The sequence below is a fragment of the Zonotrichia albicollis genome, chromosome 17 (genome assembly GCF_047830755.1).
Source record: "Zonotrichia albicollis isolate bZonAlb1 chromosome 17, bZonAlb1.hap1, whole genome shotgun sequence".
Classification (NCBI taxonomy): domain Eukaryota; kingdom Metazoa; phylum Chordata; class Aves; order Passeriformes; family Passerellidae; genus Zonotrichia; species Zonotrichia albicollis.
In genome coordinates this window covers 3833185-3848919 of record NC_133835.1, presented here as the reverse complement: position 1 = coordinate 3848919, position 15735 = coordinate 3833185, and the positions used below count along the sequence as shown (strand labels likewise).

At 45.1% G+C, this 15735-nt stretch overlaps 2 protein-coding genes across 2 annotated transcripts in view; both read right to left on the bottom strand.

Moving 5' to 3' along the window:
- Positions 1-1122, bottom strand: part of TRPC4AP (transient receptor potential cation channel subfamily C member 4 associated protein) — a 36438-nt gene extending 35316 nt beyond the window's left edge. The window contains exon 1 of the mRNA XM_074553815.1: positions 906-1122. Within this exon, the coding sequence (XP_074409916.1) occupies positions 906-1043 (138 nt within the window). The 5' untranslated portion in view covers positions 1044-1122. The remainder of the gene's footprint in view (positions 1-905) is intronic.
- A 1631-nt stretch (positions 1123-2753) lies between these two features.
- EDEM2 (ER degradation enhancing alpha-mannosidase like protein 2) lies at positions 2754-14947 on the bottom strand. Its single transcript, XM_074553816.1, has 11 exons — positions 14706-14947; positions 14528-14638; positions 14407-14446; positions 13340-13445; positions 12127-12252; positions 10347-10558; positions 9087-9228; positions 8711-8835; positions 7458-7602; positions 6312-6433; positions 2754-5393 (listed from the first exon to the last, which is right to left on the bottom strand). The coding sequence occupies exons 1-11, from the start codon at positions 14822-14824 to the stop codon at positions 4902-4904; spliced, it is 1740 nt and encodes a 579-aa protein (XP_074409917.1). The 5' UTR covers positions 14825-14947; the 3' UTR covers positions 2754-4901.
- Between the last annotated feature and the right edge of the window lie 788 nt (positions 14948-15735).

Below are 15735 nucleotides of genomic sequence, written 5' to 3'. Positions count from 1 at the left end.
TAACTGCTTTTTATTCCCTAATTTTGTCTGGCCTCTGTTTTTAGGTAGTCCTGAAAAGGCATCAAACAAATCATCTCTTAATAATTGCTCAGAATCCTTGTTTATCAAGAAAAATGCTGTTGTCTGCACTAGTAAATTAATCAAATGCCATTTTTTATTCCATCTGACCTCTCTTAAGATACTTCAGCTCAATAAATCAGCACCTGAATGTAAGTTCTGTATCTCGTGTTTCATTTTCCAAGTCTTTGCACCATTTTGCATTTAATCTGCAAGAAAAATGCCAATTATTCTTCATAAAAAGAAATTAATAGTCCACTATCCTTGAGCAGTTTTTCCTAAAAAAGTATCAGCCCACGACAGGCACAGGCCCGGGGTAAGGAACTGATTTCATCCCTTGGTATTTCCCAGCATCATCAACTGGGAAAGATGACAAATAAGAAACAGACTTGAGGCAGTTTCTCATAAAACCACCTGCGTTAGAGAGCTAAAATGTCTCCTAAGCCCTAAAACCACGAGGCTGCCTTTGTGCAGGAAATACGTTTAAATTTCGATGCTGCATTGTTACAGTCCCAGGCACAGCTTCCTTTCTTTGCAGGCAAGGCCACACCGAGCGAAGCGGCGGAGAACGGCCGGGCAAAATCCTGCGCTGCTCCTCGGGGCTGCCCGAGCTGGCTGAGCCCGGTGAGGCGGCGCTCGGAGCCCGAAGGCACCGGGGCAAAACCCGGGGAGCTCCGGAGCGCCGAGCCCGGCCTGGGAGCGGCCGTTTTACCCGAGCAGGCCCCGCTGGGCCAGCCGGGCTCTCCCCGGCCGCGCAGGAGGCGCTGAACCCCCGGCCCCAAACCCCTCAAACCCCGCAGGCCCCGCGGCCTCCCCGCTCCGCCCGCCCGGCCCAGCTCCCACGTTACCTGCGCCCCGCGGGTCAGCCCGCGGCCGCTCAGCTGCCCGTGCCGCAGCTGCGCTAAGATGTTGGTGGTGGCGGCGCGGGTGCCGCCGGTGCCGGTACCGGAGCCGGGCCCCGTGCCGGCCCCCGCCACGGCCGCCATGGCCTCCGCGCTGGGGACACAAACAGCGAGCCCTCCCCTCGGGCCGCTCCGCCGAGCGCGCAGCCGCGGGACGCGCCAACATGGCGGCCGGAAGGGGCGCCCGCCGTGTGGGAGGGAGCGATGGGAGCCGCGGCCTGGCCGCGCTGCTGCTCCCCCTTGTTATGTGCGGGGTGAGATAATTCATGCTTCTAGGAAATATAGGTGAAATAAAGTTGTTAATAAAATTGTATGTGTAACAAAAATCGAAAACGCTGACACTCAGGAGATTGGCACATCGAAATTGTGAAATTCCAGATGGCAGCGAGGAAAGAAAGCCTCACTAGCAAGCGAGAGGACGGTGCGGAGATGGGCCTTTGCCGGGGCTATCCAGGGAACACCCAACAGCGATGAACACCTGATAAGTGTGAAAAATGCGTATTTTACCCAACACAGACCCTCAGAATACCCCAGCTCACCTCGAATATTTGTTTCAAAGACAGATGCATTGACATCAATATCGAAGTCCACCCCCTCCTGCAGCACGTTGACAACTCGCTGGAACTCGGAGACATTTCCCAAGATCTGCAGGGAAATGGAGAATCAGGCTTAGAGTTCATGGAAAAACAAAGAGCAGCTCAATATTTGGGGCTGATTTTAATTGATTTTACTATTTGGTGACATCATTAACTACAGATATTACTGTGAAAAATGCCTATTTTATGATTGGTTTTTCACAAATATTAAAATGAATATTATATGTGTTGTGTTAGAAGGTAATGCTGTATTAATTCTTATGTAGTGTGTTAAATATAGTTTTGGATTATAAATAAATGTTAAAATAGAAACGATATTATGTAGGATACTTCTTTAAAAGAAAGGACTTGCAGCGAAATAGCAGCCACAGGACACCTGAATCTTTCAGAGAAAAAGAATTTATTGCCCTCTTATCAGAAGAAATGAACTTCTTCCGCATTGAAAGTGCTTCCTGTGTTAGGATTCAGAGGAAGAAGTTGATGATGACCAGACAGAATCCTGTGTTTGAATGGAATTTATGCATCATGTGTGAGGTGTATGAATATGCAACAGGCTGTTGCTTTTAAGGGTTAATCCTTGCTAACGTGGGTCCTTTTTGGATTTATGCTGCCCAGAAAAGGTACCCGGACGTCCATAACTCTTTGTCTCTATTGTCTCCCATCGTCCTAATTCAAAGTGTCCAAATTATTATTACTCTAATTGTATTACTGCTTTTATAACCATTTTATTATTATTAAACTTTTAAAATTTTAAAAACAAGTGATTGGCGTTTTTCACCATAAGTATCTTCAATCAAGACAACCAGAGTCGTCAGGAACACACATCTGAATACCGGGTTCCCCTAACTCGACATCAACACTCCCAGAAACAGCATTGTCCAGCTCTGCACAGAGAAAAGAGACTTCATGCATATGCAGAGTGACAAAAGAATAGGGGCACCTCAGCCTCAGGCAGAAAAAACTGTGTAAAACAGCCCTGGAGATGGCATTTGTGAGCAGAGGGAGGTCCGAGGTTCACCCAAGCTTGATGCTGTCTCTGACTGTGGCTATCGAGGATCATATTTTCAATCACAAAATATCTTTTTTATTAATTTTTACAATTATTTTTATTATTTGTATACATTATTAAATGGCTTTATCGAATTTTACCCTATAACACCCGCAGCTCTGTCTCCCACCCCATTTCCATCCCAATGCCTTTATTTCCTTCAACGAGGCCCAGCCACACCCTTTTCTGTTTAAGGAAAAGATCAGGGAGGACTCTGATCACAGTTCATTTTTGTTAAAATAAAGGCTTTGTGAGATGGAACAGCACTGGAACAAGGAACAGTTGAGGCTGTTCTGTGTTGTTCTGAGTCACCCAGCCCACAGCACTAATCTGAGATTAGCTCAGCTGGTCATAATACCAAAGTTTCAGTTCCTGTCTGGGCCATGGACTTGGAGCTGGACTCCATCATCTGTCTGGGTGCTTTCCTACTCAGACAATCTGGGAATCTAATCAAGATCCACCTAATTACCCGCAGTAGCCATGCACAGATGAGTTCTCTCAGCTCCAACCATGCTGAGGAACAACCTCATCTCCCCATCCTACAGCTCCTTGGTTCTGCTGCTGGAAGTTCCTGCATGATGGTACCAAAATGCCCTGGGCAGGAGGGACCTAATGAGCTGGAGATCTACCCCCTGTCCCATTATTTTCCTCACAGCCAGGACAATAACGAGTTTCAGGACCTGACCCAGCACAGAGCAAAGCTGTTGGAGAAGGCCTGGGGTTTGTTTTCTGCAGATTAAACAGCGAAGAGCGTGTGAGGTGTGAACAGCTGGAAAATAAAAAGATAACCTATGGTGACAAGGAGCCACTAACAAGAGCTTTGTCATTGTCCAACAATGCTTGGTTTTGGGTGCTCCTGTCTCAGAAGGGCTGCAAGGGCTCTGTCAATGCAGAATTCCTGCATTATCCCAGCTGCCATGGGAAACACAACCAAAGCTCTCCTTTCAATATCCCTGTCCAGCACTGCAAGTGTCTCTTACCATAGCTCATTCACAACTACAACAGGATTTCTACCCCAAAGGGTAAAATGCAAATTTTATTTAACTTTACAGCATTAGAACAGGTCAAAACAACAAAAAAAATTTACTTTCTCAAGGCAACCACACAGCAGCAGAGTGGGCACTGGTCCAGCTGTATTTAAGTATTTCCCTGCTCACAGGGATTTATTTCTCCTGTACCTCTAGCCCACTCAAATAATTGTAGCTTGCTCCAGCCTCCTCACTTTGCAGCAGGCTTGAAGAAACTCCACTTTTTTGCCCTGCTTTTGGTTCTTCCTTGGCCACACTGATTCCTCCTTTCCTGGTCACTGCACACAGCTGTTGCAAAGACACCAATAATGCATTTAAAGGTTTGGATGTGTGAATCAGCTGAACCCTGAGAGGTTCATGAACATCTGTTCAGCTGCCTGCAGCACCAAGGCACAGCTGCAGTTTCAGCCTGGGCTCAGCCCCCTTGCACCCAAGCCTTGTGCATGGCTCGTGTTCAGCTCAGCTGGGGCACCCCTGGGTGCCTGCACTGAGGTACAGTGAAACACCAAAGGGGGGACCAAAGGGAAGTTAGAAAGAGGAAGGAAATGGGGAAATAAGAGATAAGCTAGCTACACTGTGGAACCAACCAAACATTTCCAAGTCCACCCTCCAGCTCAGTTTTTTGTCCAGGCATTACCTGGACATTCACAAAAGTGGTTTTCAGGCAGGAGGTGCTGACCCACACTGATCTGAAACAGAGGGACTGAGAACCTTCCCATGTTCCAAGTGCTCCTCTCCCCCCATACCATCCTTCATGCCCAACAAAACTGTGCTTTCAACTCAAAATAAATAGTTTTTCTCCACTGGGCAGCAATTTTTCAACATGAACTACATGTTTATAAAGTGGCCAGAGATAAAAGATGGAGCACACAGAGAGTTGTAGTGAAGCTACAGCAATTCTTCCTCTTCCCCTTATGACAAGAAACTCAGGCTCACATTTATAGAACAAAGCTAGTATCTTTCTGTAAGCCTCTAAAACTCACAAAATGCAATAAAAAAGGTACATTTAACATGTAGACCTTTCTTTTCCTGGGCATCTGTTTGATATTCAGGCAACCAACTGCTTTGAGATCAGCAGCTCAACAGCTTTAACAGCTGGTATCTGAGTCATGGCTTAGAAAGGAGCAGTAGCAGAATTTAAAGGGAAGTTGTTTCACTTCATAACAGAATTCACATTGTGAGGTACCACACTTTCCATTATGAAACTATAAAAATATACTCCCAGAATCTGAAACAAGTTCAATAATTTAAAGTGATGATGCAAAGAGGATCAGGTGTTATCTAGAAAGACCTGTCCCAGTACTGCAAGCTTGGAGTTAAAGGATTGACTGGGGCAGCTCAGGAGGGAGTGTGAGCTTTTCTTAGAGTTTCTCTTCTCTCCAGCTTTCTCTGAAGAGGCATCTTGGGAGTCTTTAGCATTTTCCCCTTCACCATGGTCAGGAGCTCTTTTTAAAGTGAATTTCTTGGTTTTCTTCCGTGAGTAGAATTCCCTCATCAAGTCCTCCACCTCCCACTGCTCCTGTCTGCGCTTCCTGCAGCAGTGCAGGGCAGCAGGGTCGATGGGATGGGCCTCAGTGTTGAAGATGTAGCCTCCAGCATTCAGGACACACTCCCCATAGGGTGTGACCACCACATCAAAGTCTGAGCCATCATTGTGGATGAAGTTGTCAGGGTCAAAGAGCAGGTACAGGTATTTGATTGTTTCAGCCAAGAAGAAGGATTCCATGCGGTTATCCAGCCTGTGGTCCCTCAAGTCTTTGATCTACAAGAGAACAGAGTGGGTTACAGTTACATTGAATTCAGTAAGGTATAAATTTAGGGAGAAAAATAAAACCAACTTGGAATTCATTTCAGTTAAACAGCACAGTGTGACACCAACTCATCCTGTATCTAATTATAGAATGGGTTGGAAGAGACCTTAAAAATCATCTCATTCCACCCCTGCCATGGCAGGGACACCTTCCACTGTCCCAGGCTGCTCCCAGCCCTGTCCAGCCTGGCCTTGGGCACTGCCAGGGATCCAGGGGCAGCCCCAGCTGCTCTGGGCACCCTGTGCCAGGGCCTCAGCACCCCCACACTGAAAAATCTCTTCCTAACATTTAGACTCATCCTCAGTTCAGTCTGGGCAAGGAGAAGAGATTCCCATAATTTCCCCACTAAAGAAAAAAAAAGAAATCATAAGGCTTTTACCTACTTACTCCCAATATTTTTAAGGAGTTTTTTGTAAAATAGAGCTTGATAGCATGTTTGAAATCCTCTATTAAATAACTTTATAGAAATCACTCACTGTACTTCTCGTGTGTTTGTCCAGATTTTCAAGACATAGTGGGAAAGCCAAATCACACACCTGGCAGGAGGAGCCTGCACAAGAATCCTCCTGCTCAGCTGCAACACCTACTAGAAATGCAGGAGAAGCTTCTGGTGCTTTCCCATGTTTTGGGCTCTGGGACAACAGCCCATGATAGAATTTGGCCCACTGTGAGCAAGCTACAACCAGAAACATGACCAGCAATTACCAGAGCAGCTTCACAGACAAATACAAGGGGCTTGTTGGAAAAAAGTCATGTTTTGCCCAAATTGATAGCTTCAATCCATGACAAAACATCACTCAAGAGAACACCTTCGGAAAGCTGATTTTTAGCAGCCCTTCAGCTGCCATGGCAGATGATTTAGCACTCACAGTTGCAAAGCCACAGTCCACCTTGCTGATTTTCTCTATGGACTCCACAGCATCTCTCCCCAGCTCCAGCAGTGTGGGGTCTCTCGTGGCACGGTACAGATACATCGCGCTCTCAATCAGCTCTGCAGAACACCCAAACATCGCCAGCACAAAGATTATCAAACCACACACACAGAAGATGAGCTATTCCTTGAACTAATTTAAAAATACTTCAGCATAATCAGGTGAACAGCCTGGCTTGCCTGGCTCCAAGCACAGATTTTCCTTTTCCTAAGGATGTGCCACAAAGAAATTCCCCCTAACTAGCTCAGGTAAATGTCACTAATGCTCCCTCCCACATTCAGCAAGTGGGAGAGAAGCAGGAGACAAAAAGATTAATACTCAGTTGTCAAAGTTAACAAAAAATGCTTCTGGAAAGGATTACAAACAAGAAATTCAATCCTCAAACTAGAGTTTTTAAACAATAGACTGGAAATACTCTATACAGACAACATAAGCACCATCTGTGTTTACTTACTAAAGGAACAGATCTTTATACTTAAACACCTTTGATAGTTAGGGCTGATGAGTATTTTTGGTAATTTGTCCAGTGTGGGTGTCACCTGAACACTCAGACCAAAAGGAAGTTCTTTACTCTCATTTACATTTATGGATCCACTAATCAGTTTAATTTTTGTTTTTTTGGTCAGAGTTGTAAAAAATGAGAAAAAAAGAGAGATAATTTAAATACAGTATCACAGACAACACAGAATCCCTCCTAGATGCAGAACTGGAACAGTCTATTCACACTCACTTTCACTTCCCAAATTTAAAGGACACAAGCAGTCCCTTTAACATTTCACATGACTGAAGCACCCATGCCAGACAACCTAACACTTAAACATGTCAAATCCCACACTGTGAACAAAATTCATTACCAGGCCACCTTTCAACAGTAACACTATGGTTTGCTTCCTGTTTCCTTCCTGTCTTTGTGAATGGGGGAAAACAAAATCTGCAGCTTTAACTCTGGAAATCCCAGCTGAAATCCAGGCAGGAACTGAGTCAGAACAAAACTGGGGAGGAAACTGTGGTGCTGCTAACATTTGATCTCCCAACCAGAGCTAAAGCAAGAGTTCATATCCCTTTTAATTTCAGCTTTTTTACCAGGCCTGAGTGGATATCCTTCCCTCTTGTCCACTGTGTATCCTTGGGGAATGTTGTAGAACTCAGGCAGGCCCCCAAACTGCTTCCAGACCGTGTAATAGTTGAGGAAGGTGCGCATGGCATTGTCCACATCCCCAATCAGGCTCTGGAGACAGGAAACAGCACACAAACATGGCAGTGAAAAACCAGCACAGCAATTCGTGGAATTTTTCTTCACTCAGGGTCACCAAATGTGGGGGTGTTCACAGGGGTCCCAGGATGAGGGAAGAGATGAGAATCTTGACTCTGGATTTAGAAGGATGATTTATTATTTTATGATATATATTATATTAGAAGAAAATGATATATTAAAACTATACTAAAAGAACAGGAGAAAGGATTTCATCAGAAGGTTACCAAGGGAAGGAATGGAATGATAACAAAAGCTCGTGACTCTCAGGGAGTCTGAGCCTGCTGACTGTGATTGGCCATGAATTAGAAACAACAACATGGACCAATCACAGATGCACCTTTTGCATTCCACAGCAGCAGATAATTATTGTTTTTCTTTTCCTCTGAGGCTTCTCAGCTTGTCAGGAGAAAAATCCTGGCTAAGGGATTTTTCAGAAAACATAATGACTACAGGAACTGATGCAACAGCACTGCCCCAGGCAAAGAAATACCCAGTGACAGAAATGGGTATTTCAGCAGGTCTGAGTGGGGTAACTGATACTGGGCATGATGCCTTAAGAACAACTAAGAATTAAAAGCTGCTTTTCTGGTGGATCACATTCCCACACCTGAAATCATATGAAGACTCTGATGTTTTTTTAAGGAAGGCTGTGTTTCTTCAGTCAATCACAGCATCCAATCTCTTAGTTAGGGAAACAAAGTCTCAGCCCAAACAAGAATGATGAGAAGGCAAAGCACTTGATGGGAAAATAATCACACAAATGAAACATTTGTGAGGTGATAGAAAATGAGGTGTGAGTTTCTTTTTCCTCACATTCCCATTTGGATTATGGGACCACTGTCAGTGGAGTTTGCTGCCACAGAGGTGCCCTCCCATCATGCTGAATGGGAGACTATAGAAAAGAATCAACATTTTCTTCAACATCACCTTCTATAGGCTCAGGCTATTGCAAATTTCACCAGAGAACAAACCAAACTTTTAAACCTGCACAGATGAAATGATATTGGTAACTTTTTTCTTAAAGACCAGCCCCTGACAGATGAAGAGAATCACCAGATGCTGCTGGTATGACAGCTCTTACCTGCAGGCCTGGCCAATAGGCCTCCAGGGACTGGAACACAGGCATGGATACTGTTCCTTTGTACATCTGAACCCACAGGTACCAGTCATCAAACTTGGTGTAATTCTTGATAGCTTTGTTATATTCTGTAAAGAAACAGATGGGTAGGTAAGCCATCTGTAACAAAAAAAAAAAAAAGTAAAAAAAGCTAATTTTTAAGAATGAGAGAAGCCCCTTTTTCACTTGAGCCATGTTCAATGACTTCCCAGGGTGCTCACTTTGATAACTCTGTTATCACAGACTGTTCCAAAGAATTACAGCAAAGCTTTCAGAACAGGCTTGAATGTGCCCCAAGAGATCCTTCACCTCCTCCTTCCCACAGAAAACAAGGACTCACCTAAAAACATGGACATCAGCTCCTTGTCCTGCAGGAGGATGGCTCCTTTAACCAGGTACTCAAAGTAGGAGTCCACCCCTGCCCCAATGCCAGCATCCTGGGCCACCCACTTGGCAGTGATCACATCAATGTGGTTCCCCACCTGGAAGGGGTGAAGGACAAGGAGAGAGGGGCTTCAAGTGACACAAGAAATCCTGCTCCTGTTTGCAGACCATCAGTGTCACTGATACACAACGTCCATTCCAACCAGCATTTTCTCCATTACAGGACAATACAACTGTTAAGCTTATATGCAAACTGTAGAAAATATAATTTTCATGCTGATAATGTATTTTATTTATCTAATAAACGTTTTATGCTTCCAATATCAACGCTTCACTGGCTAAAACAACACTTTATAATGCTACTGTAAAAATGCACAATTTCAACATGAAATGTCTGGTCCTAATTCTGATCTTACAAATGAGTAGAGAAGGATGGAGAGGTGCAGATACAGAGGCCAAGAATGTCAAAGGCACAAGAGCTGCCATGTTAATATTTAAATATATGCTGGCACTCTTCAGCCTGTGAACAAACCCAGCTGATGGGAGGATTAAATACACAATCGTGTCTTTCTCAGCAATTGTGAAAAAAGCCAGCAATGATCAAGGATTTGGGGTTTAAATCAAAAATAAACAAATCCCAAAGCAAACAAAGGGAAACATTTCTCCGTGGCAATAAACACAGGGCATAAATAAATCTGTTTCAGATTTATTTATTATGTTGGTACAACACCAACACTTCAGAGCTTGAAAAAGTAGCAATAGAAAAGAGCAGGAGACAGTGAACACAGAGATAATACTCCCAGCTCTGGGTATTCCTGAACCCCAGAGCTGTACAGGCTGCTAATATCTCAGTGCACTTTACTCTTGTTCTCTTCCCTAGGCCTTTGTCCCTCCAGGCATCAGACAAACCTTTCATTTAATCTGCTCCAGCTGCTGCCACAAGAGCTGCAGCTCCCAGCAGTTGGCATTTGTGTCCCAGCCACATCTGGTGTGGCCCAGAACAATGGAGAATGTTGGGCTGCTGCAGTGAAGCAGGGATGTGGATGCTGCAGGTGTTCAGCAGCAATGGCAAACACGAGCCTTCAGCCCAGTCAGGAGCACTGTGGGTATTTATCCAACTCCATCTCCTCTCTGTTGATGCTTTCTCATGCCTAGAATTGCATCCACAAAGCAAGAAAAAGCAGCCCAGCACATCCCCAGTCCTTTGCTCACTCACCAGCCCAATATCCGAGCGATTTTTCCACAGAGCTTTCAAAGCCTTCCTGGCAACGTCCTCGAACACTGGGTCACCAGTGAGGTGGCTCAAGGTGGCAAACTCCACTATAAAGGTGCCAATTCCAGCAGTGCAGGTGACTGGGGTCTCCCCAGGGTTTACTCCATGCAGCAGATTCACTGTGCCATAGGGCATCCCAGTTGGGGTCTGGAAAGCTGGAATACAGGATTTTGGGGTCACAGAAATGCTCTGTTGTGTTTTACAGACTCTGAATCAAACATGTGCCTCACATCCCACTGCACATGGGCAGGGAGGGAGGCTGGAGTAACTGCAGAGAACAAAATGAGAACTTGAGTGTGGTCCTGGGAGGGTCAGAGAGGGTACACACTGTCAGCATGATATTTTCAGAAAAATCCCTTCACCAGAATTTCTTCTCCTGGGAAAAGCCTCAGAAAAGAATGAAAACAATAATTATCTAATTATTTGCGAATGTTGTCTGGAGACAATTTACCAACAAGTGCATCTTTGATTGGGTCCATGTGAATTGTTTTTAATTAATGACCAATCACCATCAGCTGTATCAGACTCTAAGGAGTCAGACACGAGCTTTCATGATCATTCTTGTTTAGCCTTCTGATGTATCCTTTCTCTAATATAGTTGTAGTATACAATATAATATTTAAAATATATAAAAATATAAAATATAATAAACAAAATATAGAGCGTAGAAAAATATATATAAGAAAATATAGAAAAGATAAAAATATCTATAAGAAAATATAGAAAATAAAAATATACATAAGAAAATATAGAGCGTAGAAAAATATACATAAGAAAATATAGAGTGTAGAAAAAATATATATAAGAAAATATAGAAAAGATAAAAATATATATAAGAAAATATAGAAAATATAAAAATATACATAAGAAAATATAGAGCATAGAAAAATATATATAAGGAAATATAAGAAAACAAAATATAAGAAAATAAATTATAAGAAAATATAAAAATATATATAAGAAAATATAAGAAAGTAGAAAATATAAGAAAATATATATATAAGAAAATAAATATAAGAAAATATAAGAAAATACATATAAGAAAATAAATATAAGAAAATATAAGAAAATACATATAAGAAAATAAATATAAGAAAATATAAGAAAATAAATATAGGAAAATAAATATAAGAAAATATAAGAAAATAGATATGATATATCAGCCTTCTGATAACATAGAGTCAAATTCTCATCTCTCACCTCATCCTGGGGACCTCACAACACCACAGGACAGTCCTGGGAAGGTCCTGGGCATCTCTTGCACCTTGCCAGAGCAGCAGATTGCACCCCCACATTTTTGTACAGCACAAGCAAGGTGGTCACTGATCACACTGGGCAGCAAAGGGCAGACAGTGAGGCTGTGATCAGCCCATGATGCACACAAGGGAACAGGGCCATGCCACGAGGGCACACAGCCCACAAAGAGCACATGAGGCAGCATCCTCTTGTCTTGACAAGCTGCTGTCTCACACCTTTATTTATTATTTATATTAAATATATTTCCCCCTCAACAAGCAACAAGCACACTGATGTGTGAAGCACACACAGCACGTGGCATGCACACATACAACAACATCATCCTCACAAATTAAACCTGGAGCACTGAGCTTGCAGCTCAGGGACCACAGGACTGGTTTTTGAGCTGGCTCATCCAGCAGTGCATCTCCCAGCACAGGCAGCTCCTGCTCCCCAGCACAGTGACACACAGCAGACAGGGGCTCACCTGGCAGCAGTTTGCGAGCTGCTTCCTCAGCCATCCTCAGGAGGGGCCCTGAGCACGGCCAGCCAGCTTCCACTTCAACTCCAGCCTTCCTGGAGAGCAGGTGAGCAGAGAGGAGCCCTCCCACCACTGCAAGGACACAGCAGAATCCATTACACCACGTGGGGAGGAAGGAGTGAAAATTCTTTAGAAAAGAGTGATTTGTTTCTTGCTGCTTGTTTGCAGGCCAGCAGAAACGTGTGGAGTGACAGGATAAGGGGTGATGGCTTTAAACTGCCAGAGGGAAGGGTTAGGTGGGATATTGGAAAGAAATTCTCTCTGTGAAGGTGCTGAAGCCCTGGCACAGGGTGCCCAGAGCAGCTGTGGCTGCCCCTGGATCCCTGGCAGTGCCCAAAGCCAGGCTGGACAGGGCTTGGAGCAGCCTGGGACAGTGGGAGGTGTCCCTACCCCAGGAGGGTGGAATAATTATCTTTAATGTCCTTTCCCACCCAAACCACTCTCAGATTCTATGATATATTTATTTTTTCTAGGAACAGTCAAGAATTTCCATGTGACAGCAGCTGTGAGTAATTAGCTATATTTAGCTATTACTTATATAGCTAATACAGCTATATTAGCTAATATTAGTCTATGGTCACATAACAACCAATTTTTGGCTGAAATTACACTGCTGCAAAAATTGGCACAGCAATATTTGGCAGAACAAACAACAAAAGCATAACTAACAGTTTTGCATAACTAACAGTTGTAAAAAACACAGTTTTTAAAAATAAGTATAATTAAACACTGTTTTTAAAAAACCACTGTGTTATTTAGCTAGATGTCACTGAAGCAGTCAGGCATTCAAGGTGCAAGACTCCAAAAGCCTTTATGATTTTGAAGAAAAGAATAATCCCAGAAATGGATAATCTCTACCGCAAAACAGCAAGCAAAAGATGACAGGATAAAATCTGTGTGCTTGCAGTGGAAAATATATTTATTCCAAAGCTGAAAACCTCACACCAGAATACTGAAAGTGCCACATCTACTTCTGCTTGTGTTGAGACAGGAAGCAAAAAGGGATGTGCAAAAACTGAAAGGAAGTGACGTTTGTTTGGGGTTTTTCTCTCTGTTTACGGGTCCTCTTACTCTGCATCCCAAATTCCCTCTGGCCACTTCCTCTGAGATTTGTACAGGAAGGAAACCCAACACAGGCCCCCAGAAAAGCCCAGCTCACCTCGAATGTTTGTTTCAAAGACAGATGCATTGACATCAATATCGAAGTCCACCCCCTCCTGCAGCACGTTGACAACTCGCTGGAACTCAGAAACATTTCCCAAGATCTGCAGGGAAATGGAGAATCAGGCTTAGAGTTCATGGAAAAACAAAGAACAGCTCAATATTTGGGGCTGATTTTAGTTGATTTTACTATTTGGTGACATCATTAACTACAGATATTACTGTGAAAAATGTGTATTTTATGATTGGGTTTTAGCAAATATTAAAATGAATATTATATATGTTGTGTTAGAAAGTAATGCTGTATTAATTCTCTTAAGTACTGTGTTAAATACAGTTTTTGGTTATAAAAAATGTTAAAATAGAAACTATGCTACGTAGGATACTTTTTTTAAAGAAAGGACTTGCAGCAAGATAGCAGCCACAGGACACCTGAATCTTTCAGAGAAAAAGAATTTATTGCTCCATTATCAGAAGAAACCAACTTCTTTCTGCATCGAAGGCGCTGTCAGGATTCAGAGGAAGAAGCTGACACTGCCCAGACAGAATCCTGTGTTTGAATGGAATTTATGCATCATATATGAAGTGTATGAATATGCAACAGGCTGTGGCTTTTAAGGGTTAATCCTTTGTTAAGGGGGCTCGTGCTCCCCAGAAAAAAATACCCAGACATCCGTAACTCTTTGTTTCTATTGTCTCATATTGACCTAATTCAAATTGTCCAAATTATTATTACTCTAATTGTATTACTATTTTTATAACCATTTTTATTACTATTGAACTTTTAAAAATTTAAAAACAAGTGATTGGTGCTTTTCACATTACTAAAAATCGGACACTTCCATCTTTCAAAAATCTTTTTTCATACACTTTAGAACTTTACACCAGAGGCTGTCAGGAAAAGGGAGCTCTGACACCCCCCCAAGGGGTGATGCAAAGGGAAATGGCAAGTTCTCAGGTCAATGAAGAACCACTTTTGGCACCAACCACATACAATCCAGGTGTACAGGTGGCACACAGAGACCTTGAGCAGGCTGCAGGCACTCAGGGCTGTTTCCTACTCACCAGCAGCGTGTCCAGAGCATCGATCAGAGTCAGGGAGAAGCTGCGGAGGAGAGAAGCGAGGTGAGACCCAGCAAAGAGAGGGGGCGGCCCATCCCCACCGCGCCCCGGGACCGGCCCTTACCTGCCCCAGGTGTCCTGGCCGTCGCACGTCAGCGGCCGCAGCTCGTCGTAAGGGAAGGCGCTCTCCAGGTAGTGCTCGTAGGCGTGGTAGAACATGGCCCGCACCCGCTCCCTGCGGCACAAACAGGCGCGCTCAGCCCGGGCCCGCCTGGGCCCCGCACCGCCCGCTCCGTACTCACCGGTAGGAAGCCACATCCAGCCCGCGGGCGGCCGCGCCGCTGCCCGCCGGGAGCCGCAGCGCTAGGAGGCACAGCAGCGGGCCGAGGAAACGCCGCATGGCCGTGCCGGGAGCCCGCATGGCCGCGTCCCGCACCGAGCCCCCCACCGGGGACCGCGTCCCACACCGGGACTCGCCTCCCGCTCCCTCCCGAGGGCCCTCACAGCAGCCTCAGTTCTGACCCCACCCCTCCTCCCACTCCAGCCAATGGGAGGAGTCTCCGCTTCTCTCTGCCCCGCCCCGCCGCCCCCTCCAGCCAATGGGAGCAGCGAGCGCTCGACGCACGCGCTGGCGGAAGCGCTCCGCGCGGCGAGGCCGCGTCCGGGGCGGTGCGGGACGGGGCTGGCGGACGGAGCGGGGATGCGCTGGTGGATTTTGGGGTGTCGCTGCCGCCTCGGCCGGGCTGAGGGGCCCTCACGGCGGGAATTATCACCGGGACTGCTCGCAGAGAAGCGGGAGGTTCCCGTAGTACCTCTCCGGAGGCTGGAACTCGCTGATGGCAGGAGGGAGCTGAGCGAGCAGGGCAGCGCTTTAGGTGCTGCTGTCAAACCCCAAAATAAAGATGACGAGCGCTGTGATGCTCCCACAGAAATGAGGTGGTGGCACCAGGAAGAGGCCGTGGTGCCTGACACCGCTGCTGTGCGATTCCTGCCGGGAGCTGGGCTGGAAATGGCCGGGATGGGTGTGGGGATGTGGGTTGAGGTAGTGGGTGAGGATGTGGGTGAGGCAACTGGTGTCTCGGGGCCTCTCACTGCTCACAGTGACCCCGAGATGGGCTAGAAAGTCTCTTTTCTCAGCCTGCTGCTCGAAGGAGTCAGAACTCTTCAGTTCTTGCTCTCAAGGTTGTTTATTGATCTTTATCTATAAAATATTTTCTCCTGTCTAGCTGAGATCCATTCAGGAAGACAGTCCAGGCACTGTGTCTGCTCCCGGGGTGGTGTTATGTCTTTATGTGGGAAAGACATTCTGTGCTGTCCCTGGGAGCCAGCAGG

What these genes read in the sequence shown, in the direction of transcription:
- EDEM2 (XM_074553816.1), bottom strand. Translation starts at nt 14,824, where the DNA reads ATGCGGGCTCCCGGCACGGCCATGCGGCGTTTCCTCGGCCCGCTGCTG. An exon ending in ATGCTCTGGACACGCTGCTG is followed by an intron (nt 13,446 to 14,406) that starts GTGAGTAGGAAA and finishes ATTTCCCTGCAG; the next exon opens with ATCTTGGGAAATGTTTCTGA. An exon ending in AGGATATCCACTCAGGCCTG is followed by an intron (nt 6,434 to 7,457) that starts GTAAAAAAGCTG and finishes GGTGTTCTGCAG; the next exon opens with AGCTGATTGAGAGCGCGATG.